Below are 19,350 nucleotides of genomic sequence, written 5' to 3' on the forward strand. Positions count from 1 at the left end.
TAGTTAAAAATAAATTGCTTTACGAAATGAGTCCCTTTCTAACCATGGGTTTTGATGTAATGTCATTGGTTGGTTGTACAGTTTGACCTGTAAAGGTGAACACACAGGTTTATTGGCAAGGAGCTATGGCAAGACGGATCAAACTAGAATTAATTTACAGGCATGGGGCCTCTGCAGTCCCTAATGTATATAACACATAGATGTGGTAATATAAATATGTGCAGTCAGTGTGCAAGGATGCTTATTAAAAATATGTGCAAACTGTGTCAATGGCTTAATTGCCTGATTTTGACTTGTGTTTTTTTTGTGTTAAGCTATCATACTGTAATGCTCAATGATATTGTTGGCTAACACTGCAGTGTAGAACAGTGATTTCCAAACTTTTTGATCTAATTAATGAATAAATATATATTTTGACCCTAAAAAGATGTAGTTTTGTTTTTTTGTGTGTTTGTGAGGACTGGCTGGTTTTGCTAGATATTAAAATCTAAATTCTGAAAGAAATGGAAAATGAATTAGGTGCATGATGCAAATTGTCTCTTTCACTGCCAAATATAGGCCATCACAGCCGTTAATTTGGCATAAAAACTCTGAATGCCATTTGGGAATTACTCTTTTGCTTAGCAGAAAACTAATTATTTGATAAAATATTCTTCTACTGGAGAACTGTGAGGGTGAAAACCAGATAATTGCCTCTGAAACGATCCCCTTGTCTAATGTGGAGTCCAGCATCACCACGGATATGAGCCCCAGGAAAGCCAACTTCAGTTAACCAATACTTCCTACATACTGCTTCAGAGTCTGCTAGCCTGCTTCAGCTGACTGTGAAAGTAAAATGTATAGCTTAGGTAGTGGCTATTATTCCTTATCATGCCTGATACAAGAAGCCATGGTACTGTTGACTGTCTCTTTCGGCATTACACATTCCCCTTCTTGGGAATTACTACACATCAGTCCCTGATCTGCGCAGTTCTTTTCACACTGTCAGGCCCTCTGTGGATACGAGGGTCTGATAAGTGCCAGTGAAGTGATGATGTTTCTGGCAGAATTAAGAAAAGAAAAGCTGCTGGACTGAACACATTGCATCGCTTCAGAAAATTTGGTTGTGGCAACCCAAACTCTGGTGGTTGAATTACAAATTACGGATAAACCAATGTATATGTACAATTTATGGAATTTATTTATTTATTTATTTATTTACATACATACATACATACATACATACATTATACAGCCACTTTTGGCTAATTTGTGGCCATGGTTTTAGAATTATGTTTTAAGGCGTTGCCGTATTTAAAGTCTTTTAGATGTTGATTTAGTCTGATTGGAGCATTAAGAGATGCTATTCATTTGAAGTTTTACAGATTGAGTTTATGCACAATATATACCAGTTAACAAATGGATAAACAACCTGACTATATTTAGAGATGGAGAGGGAATGAGTAGAAAATCTGCCGTCCGTCTGGGTTTTGATGTCCAGCTGTTTTTAACGCGGGGTGTAGGGGAAGAGCTGTGAGTCGCCGTTGCGTGAGATGAAGCTGACGTGCGGCCACCGCCAGCTTTCTGGTGTCATTCAGAAAAAAGCCGTTCACACGTAGCGTGAAACTGCTTGTGAATTCCGTGACTGCTCGCCTTCTGCAGAGCTGTCCGTCCATCCTCCTGCCACGGACAACCACCCCCCACCCCACACACACCAGTTGTCCCATCCGAACGCCCTTCTCGCTCAGACACGCACAGCCATGTGCATGTGCCAGGTGGGGTGGCAGCGTAGTATAATGGGTAAAGGTTTGATTCCCAGGTAGAGCACTGCTGTTGTACCCTTGAGCAAGGTACTTGAACCTGCATTGCTCTAGCTGTATAAATGGATACAATGTGGATGCTATGTAAAAAGTTGTGTAAGTCGCTCTGAATGTTTGTAATGCATCCCTTTGAAAGGCTTTTCAGAAGGTATGTGCTTTCCCACCTTGGCCAAAGCTGAACCCGTTAAGACTGTTTACCAGTTTCTGCAGTTCCGGGTTAGCATCTTTACTTGTTTGATAACCGCAAGTGAGCACACTTGCGAGACAGCTACTGTGCTTCCCTGGAGTTGGGAGAATGGGTGGAGCTTTTCCCAAGGCAAACAATCTATGTAGGATGCAGAAATAAAACAGCTGTCTCCTTCTATTACTTAAACAAACTTTGTGATTTATGTAGTGAAGTTACCTGAGGTTACCCTCATTCAAAAAATAGCCAATGACGTAAGTAAGCACTGAATCATGGATATTACCGACAAGAACAGTTTACTTTAAGACTGACTGGTTTGAACGCAGGTATCAGCTTCACAAGTAATACGTCAGATGTGGCAGAAGAGGAATTTGATAAGGTTTTCCTAAACCAGGGGCCTGTAACCCTGGTCCTGGGGAGCCACAGTCTCTGCTGGTTTTCGTTGTTGCTGTACACTTAATTATCAATTAGAGCAGTTCATTACGGAGTTAACTTACTGCAAATGGTTACTTGTGTCTGAACTGGGTGCCGATTTTAGGGTGAAAGCACTGAGCTTGTGGCTCTCCTTCACCAGGACTGCAGACCCCTGTCCTAAACACTCAGTGCAGCCATCTTTCTTAGGAGTCTATTTTTTTTTCAATTTATGTTACTATAGTTGACCTTTGTCTCGCTATTTCTGTTTTTACTTATTTACTTGAGCACTATCTGCACATGAGTATTTGAACATTTTTACTAGACCCCAATGCTTTGTTTTTGCAGTGTATGGACAACACATTGAACACAGCTCTCTGTTGAAAAATGAAAGTGGTTCTCCAAAGCAGACTGACATTTTCCCTATGTTCTCCAGGAGCTGGAAACTGGTGTGTAGAACCACAGAGCTTCCCGTCAGCTGGCTCATTGATCCTGAGGCTTGTCTCGCTCCTTGTCGTAGGAGTTTCTACCAATCAACTTGAAAGCTTCAGCGTATGAATAACCACTGGATTTTAGTCCTTGGATTTTAGTGGGAAATATATGTTGGCACACCTGTCTGTAGAAGACTGAAATTTAATGTAATTCAAAATAGTTGTAAGATTTATGACTTTGTCTATAACTGTATGATCTGCTGATCCTTTTGCCTATACGTGTCTAAAAATCAAACATGATGAAGGGCTACCTGTGACACATGCATAATCTGCATGTGCATTTGTGCAGTGGCTCATAAGAAGATATATTTTCAGTTCCTCACAGACATTTAACATATGATGCTTTGCATTCAGATTTGTGCATCATCCCAACTACATACATTGTTTTACATCAACCGATGCAAAGTCCATAATGCACAATGACGCATAAACGCATACAGCAGTCTCGGATAGCATCCTAACTGGCAATACGACAAGGTAAAAAATAGCCATGAAAGGCACTGTGGTAGTGTTTGGGTGGGGTTTGGGATTGACTCCCAACCATTCCGGTGCCAACTGACCAGTGGCCCTGCTGGATGATGAATGGTGGTAGGCTCCGAAACAGAGCAGCATTTTAGTCGTCTGGTGCTCTTCTGCGTCCCTCCTCCAGGCAGGTTTTTTCCCCTAGGAGGCCACACTTATTGACTGCCTTACAGTTGCAGTAGAACCTCAGGGCTATGAACCTACACAAATTTGACTTGTTCAAAATGGTTAAAGTATCTGTGTATCTATCCCAGATTTGATGCAGTGCTACACAGGGTTGGGGTCAAATCAGAATTGAACTAAGAATTGCTGATACATTTCAGATATATTCTTGAATTTGAATTTTTTTTGAAAATTGCAAAAGGAGATATAATTTCAGTCTTGATTTGAATTTTAATGAAACATGTAATCCAACCCAATTCAATTCCAGTGCCTAATTAATTTCATTTTCCATTTTAAACAATATTTACTTACTTGGCCTTTTGTTCCCTGCTTTTGTTCCTGTGTTGTAAAGTAAAGTCCTTGGTTCCTATCACCGTTTGGAGTTTTGTGTTTTCCCCCTCACTCTGCGTTTGGGTCCTAACCCCCCAGTATCCTGACAAATGTGTTGCTTAAAGATGAATAAAGAAATCAATTGATAATACTCTTTGAAATCTGACATCATACAGTATACATCATACGTCTTGTACAGTAACTGCCATTAGTATTGTTTGCGGTGGCAGGTGCATTTAGAGGCAGATGCATGTTTGTCAAAATGGCTTTTATTTCTATACCTGATGAGAATTTCTCATAACAGGAGGGTCCAAATTCCAGTCCCAGTTCCAATTCAAGAATTGGAATCGGTTCCAAAATTCTGAATTCACTTTAGCCCTGGTACAAACACCCCTGCTGCTGAACATATAATATTGAAACAGGCGAGCAGTCATAGGCTTACACAATGCATGGGAGTGCACAACCATAGGGGTGAATTACGCATTGACGTCTGAAAAGTGCTCCTGTTTGCATTTGAAATTATACCTCATCAGCCCAGTCATATTTGGGAGTGAACGCTTTAATATTTATCTTGCCCTTAGATCAGCAAACATTTGAAACACGCTTGCAGAGAACAAAATAAATTCATATAACGACACGAAAAGAAATAGACTTCAGAAGTATATTTGTTTCAAACTTACTTTTTTCACTAGGCTTTTAAAAAAAATAAAATAAACACAACATACTTGTGCCCTAATGAAAAGGATAAGCACTCAATGAAGAAACCCAATTCCATTGCCAAAAGAAAGTCTAACATGCCTATGATTGGGATGGCAGGTATGCCATCCCGCCAAGTTACGCCTTGGCGGGGGCATGCCCCATACCTATACAGCACCGAGAGTTTGGCACTTTTCAGGGTTCCCCACAGAAATAACCACAACAGCCACAGACACTCAGCCCTTAAAAACATTAAATTCTGTACATTCTGACCCTATTTCAACAGACAGATTTTATAAACAACTTCACATGTCCACACAATAAAGCCCCAAACTAAGGGAATTTTACGTTTTCTCCTTCTTCTTCTCTTTCTTCTTCTTCTTCTTCTCATTCTTATTTTTCCTGCCGCCTATCCCACTAACAACATGTCTCCCCATTGGACATTTTACCGACATCAGCCAAATCCTCATCCTCACGACCCAATCAAAAACTCGCATACACACGTAAAATACCCATACCTTTTTACTCTGAAACATTTCCAGTTTAAACGGCTAATCTGCCTGTAGCCTACTGGGTAAGGTTACTGTCTTGGGAACATGGGGTCGTAGGTTCAAGCCCAGCTAGGGACATGTTTCTTTAACCTGCTTTTACCCTCACTAATAATTGTCTACTACTTCTCAATTATTGCTTTTGCACCATATCTACCCGCCGATCACCGAACGTATACACTGCATTATGACGTACCGTCTGCACGTTCAGTTATTAACCGGCTACAATATTGCAAAGCCATATGGATTCAACGGGAGCTCTTCTGCGCTTACTGGCCTGTGTTCTTCTTTAAAACTACGGACAGGTTTGCTAATGATATTTCACGCATTACATAGCTATGTCATGGTGCTGCACTAACAAAGTCACAAACTGGCAAACCTCCGGTTGAAGGATTGAATCCCGCCTCGCCCTCAGGCAGATAATTTCCTCTTTTACACTAACTTTTTCTTACGCTTTTATATTTTCTTTACCAAAACTCACTCACGGCCACCCGTATGCATTTCATGACGGCAAATGTATTCATTTTATTAAAAAGTTACACCAGTTCACCACTGTGCCATTTCTACGAACTATATTTCTTCACTTGGCTACCGTACAAAACCTTCTTATCAGCAAACGCCACGTTTCTACATTCATGTTACCTCACCCTGTTCTCTATCTAGTCACATACAAACAATTACTACGTATGTACGTTCTGCAACTCCCCATTAAAACATTACATTTAAAATCATGACTCACTCGTAAGTATAACTACTGGTACTGAACATGAGAAAAGCACATCAGTGCAATAGATTTCACATGTTACTTAACCCTCCACTTTCACAGTTGATGTTTCACACCGACTATTATATATACCGTTCCATAAGGAAACTAAGCTCGCTCATGGTCACTTTATTTACTCCGCACTATAGTCTGTGATCATTGTCAACCTTCACCTACATGCTCAATCTGGCAAAAACATATTGTTTCAATGACGCAATTTCATCATTTCGTCCTAATTTTTCTCACACTGTTGTTATTTTCTCATATGCAAAGCCTGCTGGGACATATGCGTTTGCTCCTATTCTCCACAATCAAGTTTTCCGGTTATAGCTTAGCAAAACAGCGAACAGGATTCCCACCTGCAGATAGACCTATCAAAATGCCTTACAAACCTTACAAACACTAAAAGTGCATCTCCACGAAATAACAGACAACAGAGCAGGACAGCAGAGTACACAAGTTGCGACCTAGGCAGCTCTAATTCTACGGACTTGCTGATTCTTTTCTCAATCAAGGCTCGTTGGATGGCCGTCAAATCCGTGAGTACATACACTGGCCATATTTCACCTGCGTTTCTGTTGCGTTTACACCTACGCCACCGCACCCTTTGTCACAGCCACTGTTTTACATGTATAGCAAACCGAAACTGCTAAACAGTACACGCTCATCAGACTGTACAAATTCACACAAGGATAGCCATAATCCACAACCATTTCTTACAGGGTCACTTCGCATTTCTCACTCTCATAATAAAACGCTTTGCAAAAAGAAATGATATCTCATAAAAAACACGTTTTCAACGTACAAAAATGCCAAGTTACTCAAAAGTATTGATATAAAAATGACGCCAAGTTACGGTACTACAAACAATATAGGCTATCTTGCCTCACCGAAATTACATAAGATGTATTTCAAAGCAATGCTACCCAATATTTCCTCAATTCTTTCAAGTCACTTGGCCCTGTGTGGATGGCGCTCTCACAGTCAAGATTGATTGAATAGGCGTGTATATGTCCAATTTGTATTGGTATGTATGTATTTCGTATTTTCGCGTGAATGATAGTATGTTTCTTGGTATAAGTGTGTGTTCGTAAATGTGAATGTAACATGCTGCGAGGGAAATGTCCCCATGGGGATAAAGAAGTTCTCTATTTATGTATGTACAATATGTATTTTACATGCAGTATTTATTGTACGTAGCAAATATACAATAACTTGGACATGTACTCAAATTCAGTTCAGAAGCAAGTATGTTTTCTGGAGAAATATGCTTCCTGTAGTTACTCACCAGCAGTTTTCTACATGAATTTCAATGTGTTCCATGAGGCAATTCAAAATATTTGACTCTTTGATCTGACACAAAGTTTGCATGACATTGTAAAATGGTAAGATTACAAAACACAGGGCCAAGTGACTTGAAAGAATTGAGGAAATATTGGGTAGCATTGCTTTGAAATACATCTTATGTAATTTCGGTGAGGCAAGATAGCCTATATTGTTTGTAGTACCGTAACTTGGCGTCATTTTGATATCAATACTTTTGAGTAACTTGGCATTTTTGTACGTTGAAAACGTGTTTTTTATGAGATTATTTATACTATGGGACTATACACTACGAATGTATTACATGGCCCATAGCGGCCCCCAAACAGCATTGCCAACTTCAACAGACCTGTGCTCCGTTGATGCGAGCTCCAGGTATTGACAATGCTGATGCTACATACCCTACCACATGGCCCCCTAATGGCCACCACAACGCAACGTGTAGATACATAGGCAGTGCGAGCCAGCATATCACCAGGGTTATCGAGTGGGCACCTCCCTTCACCAGTGTTTCGTCAGGTTAGGCCCACAACACCTCGGGAACGCTCAACAGTTCGTTCCAGCGTCCCAGAACCACCCCCCTCCATGCTAGCTCTCATTGTCCATGGTACCCACATGCAGAACTCCCTTGTGTTATCCTATCCTTATGTCGAAAACAGAACTATTCCTGATAACAATATCACACATGAAGCAGAAACGGAGAAGAAAAGGAATACTCTTAACCTTTGTTTGCTTTGGCCCCCAGCTGACATTATTTTTCCTCAACCAAATCCACTGACTTCCTTTCAATGCTTCTTCTGGCATCTCATTTACTGCCTTTCGCAAACTCTGCCCACGAACCCCCAACTCTCCCATTAATGATATAGTCGATCGAGCTATAAACCCTCTGCATCCCACTTCCTTCTACCGGACAAACCCTAGCTTTCTGTCCTCGCTGTTCAGTTTCTGCTGCCAAATCTGCATATCTAAGCTTTTTCCTTTCATAAGCCTCCTCCACTGAATCCTCCAAGGGCACCGTCAATTTTATGAAATAAACTGTCCGCTGACTCGCAGCCCATAGCACTAGGTTAGGCCTCAAATTAGTGCTAACTATCTCTCGTGGCACAACGAGTTTTCCTCCCAAATCTACCTGCATCTCCCAATCATTAGCTCCCATTAGGTGGCCTGACTCATGCCTGCCTAAAAACCTACCTCCTCTACATTTCTCTCCCTCACAGACAAATTGAATGGCTACACTCTCTACCCGATTACATCCTGAATTCACCTGTACTCTTCTGCTTTCAATTCCTGCCGCTAAGCTTTTCAAAACTTGGTTATGAATAGATACACACTAATCTGAGATTGAAGAAATATATAAATTTGATATACTTTTGACGCAGAGAAAACTCAAACAAGACAAGAGCCCAAGTTGCTTGATTTGATGACTGGAAATTGAATGTGCTGGACTCCTCCTAATCATTGCAGGTCAGGGTTTAACTTTCCTTTGCTAGAACGTCCTCTGCCAACCTGGGAGTGCACAGGCTAGCACACCTGTCCCCTTAAGCACCTGTCACTTGGCATGTTTTTGCCCTTCAGTCCACCGGCATCGACACCGGAGTCACTACGCAGCTCTGTGCTTCACACAGAGCTTGTGGCATGCCATGAGCAGTAGACCGTCTTGCAGACGTACGGACGCTAATGTTATCGTAGCAGCCTTGACATATTTCAGTACATCTGCTCATGAAAACTCTTGGAGACATTACATTACATGACAGGCATTTAGCAGTCCTGCGCTGTTCTGCCAGTTGACTGTAGAGCGCAAGTGTTACGTCCCCTGCCTCTGCTTGCCTGGGTAGTGCAGGTGGAGGTAGTTGCTTAATTACCTAATTGCCTGATTGCCTCCACCTGCCTGTGGCCCAATATAAGCCCAGTAGTATGAGGCAGGGGAGTTTTTTTTTCTATTGGAGCTTGTAGTTTGTGTGGAGATCTTTGGTTCTGTGAACTTTGTGTGTTTTCGTTTGTGCCTTCGTTTGTAATTTAGATTAATAAATGTCTGGGCTTGTTTTTATATCAGTTTCTGTCTGTTTTTGGTGCATCTGGACTTGGTTTGTTGCGGCCAGTCGAACCGGCCGTAACCGCAAGCGTGAGCTTTCTGGCAGTGTTTCGGAGGAGACGAAATTGATCTTTTGGAAGCCTATGAGAAGCACACCTGGATGGCATCATGGATCTTACACAGCGCAAAGGGCAACTTTTTTTACAACGTGCCATGTGCGCCAACTTTGAACTTTACAAAACCATTTTTATTGATTTGGCTTCGCACTCCACAATTTTTCTTTGTAATGAGACACTACACATGTAATTAAAGTGCAGATTCTCAGCTTTTATTAATGTGTATTTCAATACATTTTGGTTTTACCATGTAGAAATCAGAGCACATTTTATACATAAGCCCCCCATTTCAGGGCAGCACATCCATTAATGAAAGCTTTCATGGAACTTTACCTATATGTGAATTGTTTGATTACAAATCTAAAATTGTGGAGTACAGAGAGAAATCAAGAAACAGTATTTGTATTGAGCTGATTAAAATGAGCAATACTGTCTCTGAATAACAAGCAGGTAAAGATGCAACTTTATTAAAGCTTTAGAGCAAATGACAAAATACCGCATTCTGAATTACTACAAAAGTCACATAGTTGATGAAAAAATAATAAAATAAGAATAGAGAAAATTGAATTATTTCATGGTAAAATGCATTTGTGGTTATTTACTGTGTGGTACTTGGTTGTTGAAATTTGTGAAATTACTATTTTTACTAATTTCTATGAAGAATCAGCAGTGTTACAGTTCATTTAAATGCATTACAAAATTGCCCCCCAAAAAATAAAATAATCTCAACACATTTTTGCATAATATCAATTTATGTAGATGGACATATTTACTGAAGAACTGGATTCTAATTAGATTTTTAAAAATATGTTGTGCTAGTTTGTGCAATGCCCCACCTGAGGTTCAAATCTGACATTTTATGATGAAGTTCATTAGCTACTGTAGTGTGGCGCACTGCCTCAATGTATTAAATATTTGTTCGTTCTGTTGATTCTTTCTGGTCTGTTGACTCACTGGGTGCAGTGGTTTGAAAAATAAATGTTTGAAGGTTTCGTTCTGTTCACATGAATTGAACATCTAAAAAAAGCCCATAGAGAGTATCAAACAGCTTATGCTCTACAAAAGTATGCAGATTAGAGGCCGATTAGCCTATTGTCTTCTTGCCTGTTCATAAAAACTTGTGTCCGCATGCAGTGAGCTCGGAACAGACTGATAGGCTTTCTGATTTGTAATCATTTTTTTTGTAATCCAAGTTCTATTCATTTCCACTAGATTGTTTATTGAGACAGACTTACACATTCTATTAATCAAATTGCTTGAGGTAAATTTTGCTTTAATACCTGCTGTATGTTTGTCTGCTTCGGGTTCTAATGTCTTCCTTTTGTTCACACATTTAAAATAACACTGGAACATATGAAAATATGTAGGAATTAGGCGGTGTCTGACATCAGATAAAGTAACAAAACAATTATTAAATATGGATGTCTAAAATACGAAAGTTTATCAATAATACAAAGAAACAAAATACATTCACTTCAGTCACTGCTATTTTACCTGATTTCTGTCCATTTTATATGAATACAATTGACTGGAGCCACACTGAAAAGCTGTGCATTTTGTATTTGTACCTCTTTTTAATATACATAATTAGCTCATTTTTTAAGTATCTACTGTACCTATTTAAAAACTGAAATACAGTAACAGAACAAAATGTTAAAAAAATTAAAAAAAAAGAAGTTTCCACAACAGCCATAATTAAGGCAGTGTTTCATATCTCTGGTGACGCTGAGATTTTTCTGATAGTTCTCCCCTTGTGACGCAGAGAGAGATGCGTGACGGCAGCACAAATGGCACTGAAAAGATCATTAGTTGTGTCCAATACTACCAGGAGCAGCCAGTCTTAATTCCAGATGTGTCTGCCAGGGGACACAAGCCATCCTTCCATTCTTCAGTGGTATCCAGCCAACCCGGACATACCAGAACAGCGAGCTTCACAATCCTTATTGAACAGCTGATTAAATATTGACCCATACAAACGCACATATGCGTGCGTGCAGACAGGATCACACAAACACACACTGTCACGCAGACACACTCTGACAAACACGCACTCTCTCACGCACACACACTCGCACTCTCTTTCTCTCTCTCTCTCTCTCACACACACACACTCTGACAAACACACACTCTCTTTCTCTCTCTCACACACACACACTCTGACAAACACACACCCTCTTTCTCTCTCTCACACACACACACTCTGACAAGCATGTGCTCTCTCTCTCTCTCACACACACACTCTGACAGACACGCACTCTCTTTCTCTCTCTCACACACACACACTCTGACAAACACACACTCTCTTTCTCTCTCTCACACACACACACTCTGACAAACACACACCCTCTTTCTCTCTCTCTCACACACACACTGACAAACATGCGCTCTCTCTCTCTCTCACACACACACACACACTCTGACAAACACGCACTCTCTCTCTCACACACACTGAAAAACATGCACTGTCTCTCTCACACACACTCTGACAAACACGCACTCTCTCTCTCACACACACTCACACACACTCTGACAAACACGCACTCTCTTTCTCTCTCACACACACACACACACACACACACTCACTGACAAACACACACTCTCTCTCTCTCTCACACACATACACACACACACTCACACACACTCTGACAAACACGCACTCTCTCTCTCACACACACACACTCTTACAAACATGCACTCTCTTTTACAAACACACACTCTGACAAACATGTGCTCTCTCTCTCTCTCTCTCTCTCGCTCTCTCTCACACACACATACATACTGTCAAAAGTAATTGAGTTCGAATATTGGCTTTTGTAATTAGTTAGCGTTCGAATATATTCGAATATCATTTGCCTATAATTCACAAAAAAATAAGTTGTTTATTGTCTGGCGCAATATGCACGTGACGCTCCTTCTAAACTGGCCTGCGTGTCATTTTCCACATGCGGGCAGTAGAATAGAGGACATCGGTGAACTTTCATACTAGGTTACTACATCTGGGGCCTCATTTATAAAACCTATTTTTAGATCAACTGTGTGGCACGTACGTAGAAAAGCACGTCAAAGTGGTGATTTATAAAATTTCAACATGAATCAATTTGACTGTGCAACTGGTTGTGGCTCGACGTCAGGTCTTCACTTGATGTATGCACGCAAGGTCATTTTATGAATGAGCCCACTGCAGTTTCTATAGCCTAATGTGCAAATGAATAAAGCACTTTCTTGTGGATGTAATTTGCCACAACTCGGCATTTATTAATCACAATAATAGGGAAATGATTGTTTATAGGAAATCCTGTTTATTTCTTAACACAAAGACTATTCAAACGGCTAACACCTGTAGCCTAAAACAACTGTTTTGTTTAGTTTGTTTAATTTCTTTCATCGTCCAATTTTATCAAAATCTTCAGAACAGAAGGGAAACTTAGCCTGCCATGGGAACATTATTTAGCCTAAATTGTTAGCTGACCAGTAACGTTAGCACAGGAAATGAACTTTGCGTGCATGAACATGATTCGCTGCATGAAATGAAAGCTATATTTATGTTAATTACAAAACGCCGGATCCAAAACTAATATTCGAATATTCAAATTTAGGTTCAAACTTAAAAAAAAAAGATTTTCGAATAGTTTTCGAACTTCGAATATTTTTTGCAGCCCTAATACACACACACACACACTCTGACAAACACGCACTCTCTTTATCTCTCTCTCACACACTCTGACAAACACGCACCCTCTTTCTCTCTCTCACACACACACACTCTGACAAACATGTGCTCTCTCTCTCTCACACACTCTGACAAACACGCACTCTCTTTCTCTCTCTCACACACACACACACTCTGACAAACATGCACTCTCTTTCTCTCTCACACACACACACTCTGACAAACACGCACCCTCTTTCTCTCTCACACACACACTCTGACAAACACACACTCTCTCTCTCACACACACACTCTGACAAACATGCACTCTCTTTCTCTCTCTCACACACACACGCACACACACTCTGACAAACATGCGCTCTCTCTTTCTCTCTCACACACACACACTCTGACAAACACGCACTCTCTTTCTCTCTCTCACGCACACACACACTCTGACACCACAATGTCAAACTGACGAGGAATTCAGAATTAATCAGACAGGAATGGGCATTTTGAAATTGCATTTTTATTTGAAACATTAGATTTAATATTTTTTTTTTACTGACACAGGCTAAAGTTAAGTAGATCGTACAATCGCTATTTTGTTAAGCCAGTCGGCAACAGATTAAAGAACATTAAATATGAGCAGTCGGAGTAAGCGGACAGCGGCGCTGCAGAGTCAGCCGCGTCGCGGGGAGTCCGGCAGATGAGCAGCATCGCCGGGCCAGCGGACGGCGTCTACGGCAGAGAGCGGCCCGCGCGCTTGGGGCGGACGGGCCTGGCCGCCTCGTTGAGGGCGTAGCAGTCGGTGACCTTGCAGCGGCACTCCTCCACGTGAACGTAGGAGTAGGGGAGCAGCTCCCCGTTCAGGCACAGCAGGTTCGCCGTGCGGTTGCTGGTCCGAGACTCCTGGCAGCAGGTGCAGGAGTGCTGCATGAAGACGGATGCAGCATTGTACCTGTAGGAGGGGCGTGGACACCGTGAGAACCAGAAACCTGCACCTGTCCAGAGTACCTACAGGGACACCGTGAGAACCAAAAACCTGCACCTCCCCAGAGTACCTACAGAGACACTGTGAGAACCAAAAACCTGCACCTGTCCAGAGTACCTACAGGGACACCGTAAGAACCAAAAACCTGCACCTCCCCAGAGTACCTACAGGGACACCGTAAGAACCAAAAACCTGCACCTCCCCAGAGTATCTACAGGGACACCGTGAGAACCAAAAACCTGCACCTCCCCAGAGTACCTACAGGGACACCGTGAGAACCAAAAACCTGTACCTCCCCAGAGTATCTACAGGGACACCGTGAGAACCAAAAACCTACACCTGTCCAGAGTACATACAGGGACACCGTGAAAAGCGGAAAACAGCTCCCATGGCAGTGGCAGAGATTTCATGACATGATTACATGCCCGAAATACAAAAATAATGTGTTCTGAAATAAACAAGCACGTAACCGTCCAGGCCCACGGCGCAACTCACTTCCGCAGACACATTTTAGCTGGCACCGCCTGCGCATGTGTCCCACAAAACGCCCCTCAAAGGTCGTCCGTGAGTGAGTGAGTGAGTGACCACAATTTGCCATGCATAGACCACGGCGGCAGTTCCTGCACACCATGGGAAGTAAGGACTGGGAATCCTCAGTCAGCTAACATAACTGCAGACAGTGCCAGATTTCACTGTACAGATACAACCTGATAATTGGCTCTTATCGACGTGGGGGATGATTGAGATGCAGGGGAGAAAACTGCTCAAGAAACTGGTGCCCCTACTTCGGTGTCCCAGACTGCTTTTCATTGCTACGCTGTCCTCTGTCACAATGGTACAGTGCAGGCAAGTACACCCTGTCACCTTGTGATTGCCCTCTAGCAGAATTTTGCAACCCTGCGATTAAAGCATTTGAAAGGAGTTCTGTAATCTTGAACTACAGAGGCACGAAATAATTCCTACTGCACAATATATGTGCATGCATGTATATATATAATGAAATGTAGAATTTACGCCAGCAGCCATACTTCCATGCGCTCTGCTCCTGCTGAATGGCTGAAGCTAAGCAAGTGTGGGCTTGGTTAGTTCCCATCCCATCAGGGAATACTGAGTTGCTGCTGGAAGTAGTGTTGGTGGGCCAGCAGGGGGCAATCTTCCCTCTGGTCAAATAAACCCCAATGCCCAGTGTAGTGACGGGGACACTGTGCTGTAGGAGATGCCGTCTTTTGGATGAGATGCTAAGCCAAGGTCCTGACTCACTGTGGTCATTAAAGATCTCATGACACTTATTGCTAACTGTAGGGGGTTCCCCGGTGTCCTGGCTAAATCCCAGATCTGGCTCTCACAAAAACTTGCAACCATAATCATCCCCAGATTTAATTGGCTAAAAAAAATATTCTTCAGCCACACCCTTTGCTAACAGGTGCTTAACATCAAGCATACAGCAGTGCAATCCCCATAGACAAATATTGGCAATAGAATGGGTCGTACTGAAGAGCTCAGGGACGTGGCACTGTCATAGGATGCCAATAATGCTCTTTTGGCTGAATGGAAGCGTATTTCTGCAGCCATGATCCAAAATCCAAAATGCACTAAACGACCCTCTCCTCACTCACTCTGTGTAGTGTGCACTAAATGACCCTCTCCTCACTCACTCTGTGTAGTGTGCACTAAACGACCCCCTCCTCACTCACTTGTGTAGTGTGCACTAAACGACCCCCTCCTCACTCACTCTGTGTAGTGTGCACTAAATGACCCTCTCCTCACTCACTCTGTGTAGTGTGCACTAAACGACCCCCTCCTCACTCACTCTGTGTAGTGTGCACTAAATGACCCTCTCCTCACTCACTCTGTGTAGTGTGCACTAAACTGCCCTCTCCTCACTCACTTTGTGTAGTGTGCACTAAACGACCCCCTCCTCACTCACTCTGTGTAGTGTGCACTAAACGACCCCCTCCTCACTCACTCTGTGTAGTGTGCACTAAATGACCCTCTCCTCACTCACTCTGTGTAGTGTGCACTAAACGACCCCCTCCTCACTCACTCTGTGTAGTGTGCACTAAACGAGCCCCTCCTCACTCACTCTGTGTAGTGTGCACTAAACGAGCCCCTCCTCACTCACTCTGTGTAGTGTGCACTAAACGACCCCCTCCTCACTCACTTTGTGTAGTGTGCACTAAACGACCCCCTCCTCACTCACTCTGTGTAGTGTGCACTAAACGACCCCCTCCTCACTCACTCTGTGTAGTGTGCACTAAACGACCCCCTCCTCACTCACTCTGTGTAGTGTGCACTAAACGACCCCCTCCTCACTCACTCTGTGTAGTGTGCACTAAACGACCCCCTCCTCACTCACTCTGTGTAGTGTGCACTAAACGACCCCCTCCTCACTCACTCTGTGTAGTGTGCACTAAACGAGCCTCTCTGTCACTCACTTGGAAAAGGTGTTACAGGCTCCCTCGCAGTACGTCATGTCAATCTCGTCCACCGACTGGCAGTTCGCATGAAAGATGTGGGTCCTCGTGGTTTCTACCTTACAGGCCCGCTCCTTCTCCACACCTGTGGGGGTTAAAGTTGGGCGTATCTGTGAGTGAAACCATCTCCCTCACACAGCAACGAAACCTTAACATGAGACATTTTGTGCGACGAGCTCGGACCAGTACTCACAAACGTTACAGCAGCCGTCAGCAGACACCTGAATTGTCCCCTACAAAGCAACATAACCAACAACACCTCATCAGAACTGAGCTCCAAAAGAAATGCGATGAACACGTATTCAAACTGCCTGACTTTATATAACTTAACGCTTTCATGGCTTTCATGTTCATGTCCGAAATCGGGCGGATCACTTTCAGGTTAGGGGGCCTTCGTAGTGCGCGGTGTGGCCTTTCCTGTTAACCATGGAGATCGTTTGTGAGCTATTTTGTTCGTTAAAATATCAACTAGGCTTGGAAGTGTATGATTTATTCAGGCGCGGATTATTTATTGTTAAACAGCTTTTTGTTTTCATTTTCATTTGCATACAACAGTATAAATGCAGAACATTCAGTTCTTCACTATCTTTATGGCCAAAAATGCAATTAAGGCTTAAGGTTTGAATGATGCTGTTGGTTTAGGCGTTACGGGAAAACTCTGTGGTGGAAAGTACTGTAACTGGAGGTACTCCTGGTCTACTGTTAAAACTCTTGTTCTCTGGTGGGAGTTGTCTGAAAGAGCCCTGGTCTACTGTTAAAACTCTTGTTATCTGGTGGGAGTTGTTTGAAAGAGCCCTGGTCTACTGTTAAAACTCTTGTTATCTGGTGGGAGTTGTTTGAAAGAGCCCTGGTCTACTGTTAAAACTCTTGTTATCTGGTGGGAGTTGTTTGAAAGAGCCCTGGTCTACTGTTAAAACTCTTGTTCTCTGGTGGGAGTTGTTTGAAAGAGCCCTGGTCTGCTTTTTAAACTCTTGCTGTGTGGTGGGGGGCTGTGCGGTAAACTGACCGGCTGGCAGTTGCTGGGATGGAAGGGGGGGCACTTGATGTTGGAGAGCGTGGAGACGAAGGTCCCGTTGATTCTAATGCAGCTGTGCACCACACACTTGTTTCCAGGAGGAGACCAGGTGTGACCGTGCTGTGGAAGGGAGGCACAATACACGGATCACTCCAGGTCACCTGTAAACTGTGACCTAAGAGGGTCCCCCTCTTTCCCAGTTCTGGAGCCCAGAAATCCAGCCGAAGTGTCTCTCTAGCTTGTCTATTAGAACGTATGAGGTAACTGGTTCAGATACAACAGTAATTAATTTATTACATTAATCAGAAAAAAACAAGCCTTGTAATGAGGTACAAGTTGCTCGCCTCAATATAGAATACAGCAATACAAACAATAAATGAAGGTACATTTAGTCAATTCAATTGTTATTCAACAATAAGCAAAACCTATTATATAAAACAGTAAGACAATGTAACATATATGATGTTCTGTTATGGCGTTAATGAGTGTTAATACAGTGCATTTTAATACAGTGTTTATTTTAACCGGTAAAAAAACCAGGTACCACTGAAACACAAATAAGATTGTGTTTCAAATAAATAACGTCTGCCTACCTCAAGCAGCTGAATTTTTCCATCGATTTCTACCACACAGTGAGTCTGAACACACTTGCCACAGCACTTGTCCTGAGGAGTCTCAATGTACCTGAAGCCCTGGACATGAGGAAGGATGACAGGGGCTTAATGTAAATACATTTTTACCTATTTTGTACTCCTAAATATGTTGTCCCCCACCCTAGTGGTAGTAAGAAAACAATCGCAAATAGCCTACTTTATTTGCAGATACTAGCTCAAATTAATTAAAAATACATTATCTTTATGACTTTCTGTTAATCTTACTGAAACTACAAACACCCATAATGCATTTAATTCAATCTGTAGACTGATATTAATGAATAATTCATACCTGAGCAACTGTAGGTGCATTTGCTAGGTCTGACACTTTCCCCATCCAAATTATTCTCTCTTACATAAAACCACGCTTTGCAATTCAGGAAAAATGACATGATGTTGGGGAAAAAAAGGTTTTCTGCCGTTCTTGTGTAAAATGCAACTTTAGACATTGTCACTGAAATGTAAAGGGCCTAATAAATCTAGAACAGCAATGTGCACATGCTATGAGAGGTACTGAATTAGGACCGCAGCTAATACAGTACTGTGAAAAATCCCCATTCCTGATTTCCTCTATTACTGCATATTTGTCACACTGAATGGTTTAGGATCTTTGGACAAAATGCAGTATTAGACAAAGGTAACCTGAGTAAAAACAAAACCCATTTTTAAAATTAGGTTTTATTTAATGAAAAAAGTAATCAAACACCAATATCACCCACGTGAAAAAGTAATTGCCGCCTTAAACGTAACAATTGCATCACTTTTCCCAGCAATGACTGCAACTAATCAATTCCTATAATTTGATTTCAATCTTTTACAGACTGAAATCAAATCTGACAGATACCAGACAAATTGGTGGGTTTTCAGACATGAACTGCTTGTTTCAAGTCAACAGTATCTCTTTTGCATTCAAGTCAGGACTTTGACTATGCCACTCCAAAACTTTAATTTTGATTATTTTCAGCCATTCAGATGTGGACTTGCTTTTGTGTTTTGGATCATTTCCTTGCTGCGCAACCCAATTCCACTTCAGCTTCAGCTCATGGACAGATGACCAGACATTCTCTGAAAGAATTTTCTGGTACAGAGCAGAATTCATTGTTCCTTCAAAAATGGTAAGTCCTCCAGTTCCCAAGGCAGCTAAGCATCCCCACACCATCATACTACCACCACCACGTTTGACTGCTG

The 19,350-nt window shown here is 42.1% G+C and overlaps 1 protein-coding gene across 1 annotated transcript in view; it reads right to left on the minus strand.

The window, feature by feature from the left end:
• Positions 1–13,535: 13,535 nt before the first annotated feature.
• Positions 13,536–19,350, minus strand: part of LOC135241771 (mucin-2-like) — a 42,159-nt gene continuing 36,344 nt past the window's right edge. The window contains exons 43-47 of the mRNA XM_064312440.1: positions 18,103–18,201; positions 17,501–17,629; positions 16,688–16,727; positions 16,456–16,579; positions 13,536–13,987 (exon numbers count right to left, since the gene is read on the minus strand). Coding sequence (XP_064168510.1) covers positions 13,768–13,987; positions 16,456–16,579; positions 16,688–16,727; positions 17,501–17,629; positions 18,103–18,201 — 612 coding nt within the window. The 3' untranslated portion in view covers positions 13,536–13,767. The remainder of the gene's footprint in view (positions 13,988–16,455; positions 16,580–16,687; positions 16,728–17,500; positions 17,630–18,102; positions 18,202–19,350) is intronic.

The sequence above is a fragment of the Anguilla rostrata genome, chromosome 16 (genome assembly GCF_018555375.3).
Source record: "Anguilla rostrata isolate EN2019 chromosome 16, ASM1855537v3, whole genome shotgun sequence".
NCBI lineage: Eukaryota > Metazoa > Chordata > Actinopteri > Anguilliformes > Anguillidae > Anguilla > Anguilla rostrata.